Genomic DNA, 12,831 nt, shown 5'->3' on the forward strand with positions numbered 1-12,831 from the left:
TTTTGAAATTCAAATACGTTTGTGTATTTTTAACAGAAATTTATTTTTTTGAAATTTTTTACTGGATTCCATGTAGTTTTAAGCTCTGTTCTGTTTTTTTTTTTTTAAATATTTTTAAAGCTTAAATTTTATTCTTAAATATAATACAAATTGTTCACGTTCCTTTGGACATAATAGATTATTTTTTGTTTTAATTTTTTAGAATGGATTTATAAATTTCATGATTTTTGTAAAATTTGAATTTGTAAAAATTTTCTTAATTATCAAACAAAAAATTTGATTTGATAACTATTTAAACCTTTTATAAAACTTTGAAACATTTTAGAATACTGTAAATCTTTTATTTTTTGCCATTTCTTCTTAATTTTAAATTTAACTGATTTATTATGTAATTCTATACGAAAATAATGGTATGTTATCTAATTAAACATTGTACACTCTATACGAGCAGACCTTGCTCTTCAGAGAAATAAATAAATAAATAAATAAATAAAAAATAAATAAACTATAACTGAAGCTAGGAAATCATCATTTTAAGTTTTCATTCAGAAAAATTATAGTGTTATTGATCTGAGTGGGATTCCAATGGATTTGAGAATGAAATGATAGATTTCACCTGATTGCACTCATCAGCCTTACTTCTTTTCTATTGAAAGCAATGGAAAAAGTGATTGATAGATTTATACGGGACGATGCACTGGGAAGCAATCCCTTGCATAAATCTCAGTACGTCATCAGTCGGGAAGAAACTCACTGGAGGTGCGGGAGGTGGCAGTTGGTTGCTTCCTTGATATAGAGGGAGCTTTTGATAACACTCCATATCATGTCTTCTGTGAGTCGTTGCACAAATGAGGGATGGATGCGACAACGAGCAGATGGGTTAATCGGATGCTTAAGGATAGGATTATTAAGTCCACCATAGCTAAAGATACACTCTTCATCTCCGCTGCAAAAGGGTTTCCGCAGGGCGGGGTTCTTTTGCCCCTCCTGTGGTTCATTGTAGTGGATGATCTAATCGCTGCTCTCGGAGGCTCCGAGGCACGTGTCAGGGGTTACGCTGACGATGTGGCCTTCGTTGTAGGGCGAAAATTTGAGAGCACTATTTCTGATCTTCTACAGCAAAATTTACGTGTCGTGGAAAGGTGGTGCGAAGACGTTAGGTTAAATATAAATCCAAGCAAAGTACTTTGGTCGCCTTCACCAGACGCAGAAGCAGAGATAGATTAACGAGCCCAATCCTGTTTGGTGAACGTATTAGTTGCTCTAGAGAGGTGAAGTATCTGAGGGTAACCCTGGATAATTGTCTCTCCCGTAATGCCCATATAGATAGAGTTATCGTGAGGGCTACGGCGGCCTTGTGGACGTGTAGGGGCTTCTTCGGTAGGACCTGGGGGTCAGTCGCAGGACAACACTGTGGCTATATACGGCCCTTGTTTGCCGTAAGGCTCATCAAGTGGGTGTGCGGGCCAAGCTGGCAAAGCTACAGAGGCTGGCCTGCCTGGGAGTGACCGGGGCAATGCGGACGACTCATACCGCTGCATTGGAGGTGATGATCGGGTTGCCGCCTCTGCACCTCTATATATTGAAGGAAGCTCGGCTAATGACTTACTGACTTCTCTCTGACGAGGACAGGGCGGGGCTAAAGTTGGCCCACGGGACTCACAGAGACTTCATTGAGAGCGATCCGATTTCAAGAATAACCATGTCGGATGCCTGTCTGCCGCGGTACAACTTCGACGCAAGTACAGGGTTCTGTTGTCCAATCGATGGACATGGGATCGGGGTGGCCCGCTACTTGAGTCGGGTTCGAGCGTGTGGTATGCAGACGGGTTCAAGACGCAGTCTGGTGTGGGTTCGAGTGTATACGGCGTCAGCCGGAGACGCGTATATATGCAACCCTTGACCCGTATTGCACAGTGTTCCAAGCCGAAATACATACAATAGAGACCTGTTCTGAGAATCAATTTATAAAGGGGGTATAAAAACCGCACCATCTATCGTGTTCTCGGTCACCAGGGCTGCACTGTCGGCGCTTCATTCAGCTCAGGTTACATCCAAGCTGGTCTGGGGCTGCCTTGCTGCCTTGTGGAATTGGCATCGGAGAACAGTGTCACACTCATTTAGGTGCCGGGCCACAGTGGCCATGCGGATAACGAAATTGCCGATTGGCCCTTCTTCCGCCGTTGGGGCCAGGTTTGCCTGACTGCTCGCGGCAGAATGCAGTCTTCACTGGCGGGACACGAAAGGGTGCCGTTATGCGAAGATGTTTCTTTCAGCGTGCTCCAGCAGATTCACCGCAGAGTTGCTGGGGATGAGCGGGAGCCAGGTTCGCACTATTGCGAATTTCTTCACGGGGCACTGCCCAGTGAAGTACCACCTGCATAGGCTGGGGAAGTCTGGCTGCCCCCTGTGCAGATTTTCTGGGGGCGGTGATGAGACCGCCATGCACATTCTCTGCGACTGTCCGGCAATAGCTGTTCGGCGCCGCAAATGTCACATAATTGCTTTAGTTTTATTTAAAGCTAGAATGTTGAATTATAACTGGAATTGATTAAATAAACTCATTTAATTACTACATTTAGGTGAATATTTTAATTTTAGAAATTCACCACTATATAAGTTTCTAATCGGAACAGTAATATAGAAAAAAATTCTTTAAGTGTGTGTATTATTCGCGGTCAAATTCAAATTTTATAGACAGAAAAAAAAACAGAAAAAATTTAAATCCATCCTAAAAGTATGCTTATAATTCCTAAATATTTTTTTAATTCAGTACATACTAAATCTAAAAATTAATTTTTTTTTTGTTTTTTTTTGTTTTATATTTTTATGATAATAAATATTTAATTTTTATTTTATCGATTACTCTCTCATATGTAATTTGCATGATTTTTTTTTACTCTCAAATTTTTAATTTAGTTTTTAACTTATTAATATTTTTTTTGGTAATTATAGATTTTATTTGCAATATTAATTAGTATTTACCTCATATCGTATTTATTTATTTTTTTATTTTTTTCTACTTTTTGTTTTTTGTTCATTATTTCACAATATTTTCTAATTTTTAATATTTACAACTTTTATTTTCATTATTCAAAAATATATTTATATTTTTTTAATTTATTTTTTTTATTATATTTAATTATTTATAATCTAGATTTTATAAAAACTAAAAAAATATAAAAAAAAACTTAAAAAAAAAGTCGGAATTTTTATTTTTTTTTTTTTTTGGTTCAAAATTCTAATATCATAATAAATTTCATTTGAAATATTAATGAAATAAAATTGGTTTTTGCTTTTTTGTGGAAATTTATAAAACTATGCATTTCACACCATATTATCTTTTAAGGGACAGTATGGGTATATAATGGGTCGGTATGTGTTTTTTCACTGTGTGAGATAAAAATATTTAAAAACATTCTGTACCTATACAGGTTTGTGGTTGTGAATATTATAGTAGAAAACCAGAATAGTAAAAATTATTGTTTGTTCAAAATCAACTGTTATATAGTATGTATATAAATTTAATAACTGATTTGCGCTAAGAAACAATTAAAGTTGTGGTTAAACAAATTATGTTTAGCATAAAGGTGTAAATTGTTTGAATCTGAAACATATAATTGAAATATGATTTCAGTATTTTTTAGAGAATCATATTCAAGAACGAAAACTGTAATTAAATTTGGAACGATAAAGTGATTGTTACATGCGATTGTTACTCAGCGGCTACTCAACAATTGATAGCTACAACTGATACCAAACAGATTTTTATTTGTTAATTCGTAATTAATATTGTGACCTCGGATCAGAAGACAATGATAATGAGTCCATACAATTTTAATTCTTTAAAAACTATAATTTTTAGAAAATTAAATTAAAATTTACAATATTTTCTTTAAAAAAGGTATAAGGGCGTTAATGGTTTAATTAAAAATTTTTTTTACATTTTAACTAATATTTTTTTTCATTATAATAAACGTCATTATTATTTAATAATTAATTTCAATAAATTTTTTTATTCCTTTTTAACATAATGCACTAGTATACATTATTAATTAATTTTTAATTTTATATAAATATATTTTTCTTGTGTGTGTGTGTGATTTTTTTAAATTATGATTTAATTTTATTTTTATTTTAATTATTATTATAATTATTATTTATATAATATTATATAAAAATTATCCTACAGTAATAAATGATAATTAATTTCAAAATATAATGTACCTAGTGTTGTTAATAAATTTATAATAATAAATTGTCCTGTATCAATTTTCACTAAATCCGATGACGTTGATTTATTTTGATTTTCGGTTAATGAATCTGCTTCCCGTTGTATTGAATTTTTTGATGGATGATAATCACTTCGATGATTATTATTATCTGGATCTGTAAATACAAATAAGAGAGAGAATTTTTATATATAATTGAATTGGAAATAAATTGGACGTCCATGTACATAAAATGTAGGTAATTATTAAATGTCATGTGTATGTTTGGGCAGGTGTATATTATTTATACTACAATATACATGTAAATGTCATAGATCAAATGGAATATGGTGTGGCTGTCGAGGCTGTTTATTTGAGTACTCATTGTAACAAAGTGTAACGGGATCTATTTTTTATTTGTTGTTTTTTTTTTTAAAATAGCAAAAGATTACTTTTTGCTTGCAAAGACATAAGAAAAGATATATTTGGGGGAAAGCCTGAATTATGAAGACACTTCAGTAAAACTTGGGAGAGTGTGATATTCTCGTTCATAGGAGAAGAGAAATACTGGCGGATTTGAGATTGTTCTGTGAGTGCTTCTCCTCCCACTTAGAATTGCGCTCAATAAATTGTTATACGCGGTTGCGGTGCTCTGTTGCTTAGATTGAACAAATCTATTAGAAAAATCTACAACCCTGGATGATCGCCTTTGTCTATATGAGTATTTGATCGATGATTCAAATATTCATATAGACAAAGCCATCACCTACCACAGCCTTATGAACGTGTAGGAGTTTTGTTCAAAGGGTTTGGGGGATCTATAATTGTAATTGGAAAAGGATTTATAGATTTTGATTTGTGCATGAATTTCGTTCAATATGTGACAAATAAATTTGTTGAATTTAATCGTAATTTTAAAGAAAACACTGATTATTCATTAACACTTTCTCAAAGGGATTACTATAAGACAAAATCTCAGTGCGGCGATGGAAGTATAATAAAAATTTGATCGTAAATGACATGATATGCCTGACCTAAATATTTTGAATAAAATGAAAAAGTTTTTCATATTAAAAATAGAAAAAAAATTTTCTAAATCGGAAATTTAGGTTTTCAAATTTGTTTTTTTGTGATTTTTGTTGGCGAATGAAACACATATGAAAAAAAAAAATTGCTTTTTTTTAACAATCTTTCATTGCGACATGAACCTGATAAATTGTTTTGTGTCAAAGTTCGTTATCATTTAAATTGAAAACTTACTATCTATCTATGTAAAGCACAGTGATAATATGAACAGTTAAAAGATTTAAATTGCCAATACATCAACATAGAATTTATTTTTTTTTACGGTATAAATAATCCTAACATGTTCGTACAATATAAAACATGACGTACGGGTACATTTGTATAAGTGTATAAGGTTGTGTAGCTCTGTATGTTATAAGGATAAGTTTTTTGTGTGTGACTCCTGTAGTGTAGAGATAAGCATTTTCTATACTGATATGCAATTTTGTACATAATTTTTTTGTTTTGTATGTATATGACGATATTGGAGTGATGGTAACTAAAAAAAGCCGACTTAAAAAATATGACAAAACTTTCAAAGTAACAAAAAAAGATTTTAAAGTTTTTTTCGTTCTTCTGTTATCTTTTTGCAGTGTCAAAATTTTTTTATTTTTTGTCCTTTTCCCTCATATGTAAGAATAAATGACATTTTGAATAATAACATGTTGTTTGTATAGAAAAATTCTATATACTCCTACATACATATATATATAAAAGGCAAAAAGTCCTACTTTGAAAAGTAAAAGTTTCTATTTTGTCATCGGAAATTGAAAAACGAGAAAAACAAAAATAGAAAAAGAAAATTGAAAAATAGAAAAAGAAAAAAGACAAATTTATTTTTTCCACTGCTTTTCGCTTGCATAGCGCTTTTCATTTCTATACTCAATATAATGAACGCAATTTTCATTACAGTGTACACACGGCAAGAAATTTTAGAGCGTATTATGAATTTGCCCTTCGCATTTTTTGGATGGTTTTAATGATTGACATACAAAGATTTAGATGGAATCTTCCTACAAAGCCTAGTGTTGACTAAAATTTTTGGAAAATTCAATTTTGAAATTGCTTTGGGAATTTTTTAACGTACAATATTAAATTTTACTCATTCATTCTTGAAAATTTCTAAAAAGCATTATTTTTTGAAGTAAGGACGATCAATAAGAAGGGCATAGACCTGGGAGTAAATTCGAAGACTGAAAAATTGAGAAGTAGTTTCTCCGAATGGGTATCAGGGTAAGCAGAGAAACATTCCGATAAATCTCCGAGGGCGACTTGCCGATATATCTCCGAGGGCAACATTGTATTATTTTGGCCACCCAATACCAGAGGAAATTATTACAAATATGTAGAGTTGAGTATTTGACATTTGTCAGACTAGTATCCCATAGTTGTTTAAATCATGAAAATTTTCTTGTATTTTTTTTAATAAACTTTGCTCTGGACATTGTATAATTCGATCTTTGATTTTAAATTTGTTTTTTGTATTCATATTTACATTTTACACCTATAACTCAAAATTGGCACCCAAGTTCTCAGATTTTATATTAAAATTATAATGCTTCGCAAGAGTTTTAAAATAAGTGAATGTTCTAAGATTATAAGTTCCTAAGTTATGGAATATGCAATACCAGAAATTTTAGAGGTTAAATCGAAATCGGTTTGAAGATCATTAGATTTTTCACAATTTTGGAATCTTGGATATTTTTGTCTGTAATCCAAAAAAAATCCATGGTTCAATTCGGCGAATCCTAAAGTCATAATTTTAAAGTTTTCTTGGGGAATCTAAATAAGGTTTTCTGATGGCATAAAATGAAATTGATAAACTAAGTCTCAACCTTGAAAACCTTACAACCTTAAAAACTAGGTGTTTTTTTTCATTGTTCAAAAAAAAAGCTATAATCTCGAGCTAAAAGAAATCTTTAATCCACACTTACTCTTGACCGTGCAATCATGCCATTATCAAATTGAATTTCGGATTTTTACAGTAACATTTGTATTTAATATAAAACGATGACATTTTCCATCATTTGTAGAGCCTCTATTGTGTGTTTCAAAAGAAAACAAAACAAGAAAAATTAAAAGAAAAAAAGCGAAAAGTTTTTAATCTCGTTGATAAATCATTACTACTTTTCTTGTTTCCAAATGTTTCAATTTTCCATATACAAATATGCATACGTACATATCGCAATCACGGACAGATACACAAAATATTTTGAGTTCAAAACTTTTACTGAATATTTTTGTTAAAAGTACAGTGACAGACATTCTAATATTGAGCTGAAGGCAGTACAATAAAAAAAAATATAAACCAGCATTTTATGATTCTTCTGGTGATGAGACTTTCATCTTTTTTTTCTCGTTCTTCGTTTGCTGCATTGTCATGCTGTATGAGAAATCCAAATGGGTAGACTTAAAGTTTTACAATATTAATTTATTTTTTTTTCTCTTCTTTTTTAAATCAGATTTTGTTTAAATTTTTCAATAGACATTAAAATTACATTATTTTCAGTATTAAGAACATTATTGGTTACTGTAAGTAGGCGCTCATAAATGAAATGTTGAATTTTGTTATACAATATGAGGAATCTATACAAGACATATACAAGAGAGATTCAATGTTAATTTTTAAATGCAAATGTATAAAGGCTTTGTACACTATTTCAATTATTTACCAATGAAATGATTTAAGAAAATGATTTTCCCCCCAATCTATTATCCAAGAGTCTTTAGGCAATGCAATCTCTTTGACATTGTTACATTAATTTAATGAAGCACTTAATGCAGTAATAAGTAAAGTACCTTTGGTAATTAAATTGTATTGAATTTGTATTAAAAAGGAAAATGATTTTTCATGTACCTGTATGTAAGTACAGTTATTCTTAAGTATTCAGGTATCCGTATTAAAATTCAATTGAATAAACACAACAGTATATGGACATGGAGTTGTTTTCAAATTGACATTATAGAGATTAGATTAAAGATTTTGATACAATAAGGAGAATGAGAGTAAGGAAATTTCTATTTCGAAATAATTCCATCAAATTTTCAATATTCTGTGAATAATTTACATAAACATTATTACAGGCGTTGAAGATTCGTTAAGATTTTCCATTAATAAATTAATTTTTGTCCAGGAACGCATATTGGACAAAATAACTAAAAGAAAAAATTTTTATCTATGACTATAAAAAGGAAAGTAGAAAACGGAATTAACTTGATCATAGTTTTTTGCCAATAATTTTGTCATCCGCTTTCTGTTTCCTTATTTGTTGCTTCTACACATTTATCGTTCTCGTTTGTGAACTTCTCCACATTTATTGGGACTGTAACAGTCAATCAACTCCCCTCATTTTCAAATAGTTTATAAATGGTTTTTGACCAAATTTCGGTGAACAAAGTTCCCTTTAATTGTGAAAGTTTATTGAAAGCTTTCAATTTCCTCATTAACTTACTGATGTTGATTATCGTCTGATGGATAAGGAAGGAATGAACCTTAGAAAGTATGATTTTATGTTGCGCAGTGTTGTGAAAATCCAGTGATTTTGCTCTTCCTTTTCTTACCTCGTCCAATTTAATCATATGATGCTTTTCGTCACTGATTGTAACTTGTGTTTCACCTTTCTCCGCCTTGGTACTGTTTTCTCTTTAATACAATACTGAATGTTTCATCTAACCAACTAACTGATAGTATTTTATAACGGAATAACCCGTTCATAAATCAACAATGAATTCAAATTGGGAGTCTTTTCTACCAAATCTTTTCTATGGTATCAAGATGGCATATTATAGTTATGAATAAAGCATATTTAATAGCTAAAAATTTCATGAGTCAGACCATTTAGTCAATATTTTTTTGTACATAATTATTGTTATAAAAAGTTTATTTGTTTGAATAGTAAACACTTTTTCATGTTCAGTTTATTTTGGCGTAGTGATTAATAGCAATGTTAAAATATTGAAGATGAAGATTCTTTGCCTTTTTTTTTTCAAAAAAAAATTTTATTTTTATGTAATTACCAAGAATAAAGAAAAGTTTTATTTTATGATCCTTAAACAATATTAAATTTAGAAGTGCTTCTATACATTATTTCAATATTTCACAAGCAGAAATTGAGTTTTTATATTTCGTCTTAAAAAAGAAAAAAATTTAATGTTATATTTACAACACAACCCTTACTATAATCTATTATTTAAAACTTCCACATGCCATAAAGCTATTCATGCTGTAATAAAAAATAAACAAAAAATTGTTCATTGCTTCATGTATTCTTTTATTCTAAAACAATAATTTGTTTGTACTCTATTTGATGTTATTTTGTTATCCTTAATCAGGGGAAGGATATGTGACTTTATCTATAATAAAGACATAATAAAAGAAAATTGTCCGAAGTATTCGTGTATGGACATTTGGGACTCGATACCATATTTACCCAAGTTTAAGGCAGAAATGTATAAAGTTAATATACAAATCTTGAATTCTTTGAAAATACCCAATTTCTGTGCTAATACTTTCCCCATTCTTATTGAATATATAAAAACAGGATTCGTATCCTATAGACAAGGTAGATTATTAAAATATTTCAGCTTTATGAAACGAAACTGACCATAAATTTTAATTCGGTATTTTTTCAAATAAAACTCATGCGTAGCGATTTCGTTAATAATATTCGCAGGACTAGTACGAAGTAACTCTAATTACAGACACTCCCGAACTATTATAATAGACAAATGATCTTAACTTATCACTCAATTTTAATACTATGCCGCTCTTATTGAAACTGTACACTGAACTTATAAAAATTCCTCAAATATCAATTTTAAATTTTATAGAAATTAAGTGATTATTAAAATCTATTAATAGTAATTTATCTTAGCTCATATTAAAGGGTATTTATTAAAAAAAAAAGTTTTCCAAGACAAAATTGAAACTTTTGAAAATTTAGTAATAAAATAGAAGTTCTTTCAAGTAAAGAAAATTATAAATTAAATATAAGAGTACATACATGTGTTCTAATGTATTTGCTCTACGTACAAATATATTATATTCTCCACATATACATACACACATAGTTATATAAACTCATAATGAAAAAATTAAAAGCAAAGAATATCAAGTTTAAAGAAGAGCTTGTTTCCTCATCACCAACAATTTCTAAGAAAAATATGAAAATATCGATTGCATTTTCGAAAAATATAAAATAGAAAATTATTTTTATCTTCAAATAAATTTTGCTGTATTATATTTTTGTTCTTAATACAATATTACCATTGCTTTTCATTTTAATAGTTTGTTAACAAGAAGAGGAATCATAAATAAAAATGAAGAGAAAGTATAAACAGGACATATTTTTCATAATGTATATTCAATTAATCAGGGGTGTAATCGAAGGGTTGATATTAAAAAACTTTAATCGAAAGCACGTGCCGAGGTATGCAGCAGTTTCTCATGAATTGCCTCTACATCCGGGCTATCTAGTCTGTTCACACTAGCACAAAACTGCCTAAATTTGGCGAAAAGGCCGAAATGGTGGGTAGTAAGATCCACCAAGCAAAAACAAAGTCACTGCGCATCATAGACAGCTTTGTATTCGACTGGAGCCTCTTGTGTATTCGACAAAGGATATTACTAATTTCAACAAACTTGTTGGTATAGAGGGAAGGGGGACAGATGAGGACATCGAAAATAGAGTTAAGATCAAACAAGAATGAAATTTGGGAGATTTCGGAAGAGCTAGAAATCGGCATACTTAACCAGTTCAACGAATTTTAGTATATTAAGCTGTGTTAAGTTTGCTTCGTCATATAAGAGTGAGACCAGACTTGTGCTTGCAAGTTTATTGTAACGTGCATTGGTCCAGACAACCTTCATTTGTACTAAATGATACTAGCGGATGTTCAGGCTGAATACACCCCTGTACTTTTTATTTAGCTGATGCATACATTTTCAAGAACTTTCAATACACAAAAAAAAAAGGAATAATTTTTAAAGACAAGCAAAGAAAACAAAAACAACAAAGAGAAAAGAAAAATAAACAAAAAAGAAAATTTTTATAAAATAAACGGCAAAACTTACTTTTATCTCGTATCGCATCCTGTAAATTCCAGTGGCTTGATGTAGCATAAATGTTATTTTTTGTTGTACTATTATGTGAATCAGTTAACCGCATCCTCTGAGAACGATTATTGATTTCTGTAGAAGAAAGTAAAATTGTATATATATATATATATAAAATCTAGAGTTGAAAATGAAAATATATAGAAAAACTTAAGATGATGAAAAGAGAAAACTGTTTATACGCCAAGTTCGTATATACAAAAGAATAATGGGAACATAGAAATTTAAATAAAGACATTAAAATATCGTACAGGGGTTGTGATGAATAAGGGGTCAATCGATAAGTAATACAAAATGAAGTTAAGTATTTTTGTACTTTAAGAGACTTCCAGTTTCTAGTGATCCCTACCGTGAACCACGATTTTGTTGTAGATTTTAAAAATATTTTATTGAAGAAATAGTTGTAGGATGAAGCAAAAGCAATAAATTTGAATGATTTTCATTTTAGTGTTAGGTTGAATCTTGATATGTATTGCTAGTGTAATTCACCGAAGACATTTTAATTTTTGATTTCAGATCTCGGAGCTTTCACAATGTAATGAATAATTCCAAGTCTAACATTATGAGGCTAGAACACGTTATTATTAACTATATTCACGAACTGGTTACTAATTTTGTAAAGCGACAAAAATGTTTTAAATTTCTCTTGCATCGTGGTAATATTTACATCTTTGTACCATAAATATTTTTCTTAAAAAAAGAAAATTGATGCTATTCATGAGAAATCAACCAAAAAGTCCGTCGAATTTAAAGGAATAAGCAAACTATAAATAAATAAATTACACATAATAAATATATTTTCCAATTGAAATTTATAAATAACTTTCCGGAGATGCGATTTGAATGTGTAAGAGTTAAAAAAAATTTATTACTTCCTTAGGAGTGCTTCGATCGTAATGAAAAAATGCATTTTTATATGAATTCGATGTAAAGTAAAAAAAAAAATTTGTATAAAAATAAATATTATTTAGAAGCAGAGAAGGAGGTATGGTGGGGATAGAGGAGTTATGGGAGTTGTGGTCGGGGACGAAAATTCAACGAAAAAATTTAGATTTATGATGTTTTTTAAAAGTAAACAGTTATTTGATTATAATTTTTTTTGTGCTCAAAGCCAGCACAATTTTTCACTGAAAAGCAATATTGAATTTTCATATATAAATAAAAATTATTTTTCTGGTATGCGTCACAAATGACGTGAATAATGTTTGAAAAAAGTAAGGTTGGACCATTAAAGGTTGGAATAGTTTTTCTCTAATAAATACTAAATAATTCAAATATATTTGATTTTCATTTTTAATTTACATATTAAAGTGCTATTAATAAAATAATCTTATTTAATTAGAATAAAAGATGTACTGAAGAATTGAAAAATTTCATTAAAATTTCATTTTATGTCTGTGGATTTATGCCCACAAATTAGAACTAATTGTTTACGTAGAT

The 12,831-nt window shown here is 29.9% G+C and overlaps 1 protein-coding gene across 2 annotated transcripts in view; it reads right to left on the bottom strand.

The window, feature by feature from the left end:
- Positions 1–3,048: 3,048 nt before the first annotated feature.
- The window catches only part of LOC129615860 (lachesin), a 103,470-nt gene continuing 93,687 nt past the window's right edge, over positions 3,049–12,831 (bottom strand). For both annotated transcript variants that reach the window (XM_055531263.1, XM_055531254.1), the window contains exons 11-12: positions 11,350–11,466; positions 3,049–4,389 (exon numbers count right to left, since the gene is read on the bottom strand). In XM_055531263.1, coding sequence (XP_055387238.1) covers positions 4,187–4,389; positions 11,350–11,466 — 320 coding nt within the window. In that variant the 3' untranslated portion in view covers positions 3,049–4,186. The remainder of the gene's footprint in view (positions 4,390–11,349; positions 11,467–12,831) is intronic.

Source organism: Condylostylus longicornis, unplaced genomic scaffold (assembly GCF_029603195.1).
Source record: "Condylostylus longicornis isolate FDR11 unplaced genomic scaffold, ASM2960319v2 ptg000005l, whole genome shotgun sequence".
Taxonomy (NCBI): Eukaryota; Metazoa; Arthropoda; class Insecta; order Diptera; family Dolichopodidae; genus Condylostylus; species Condylostylus longicornis.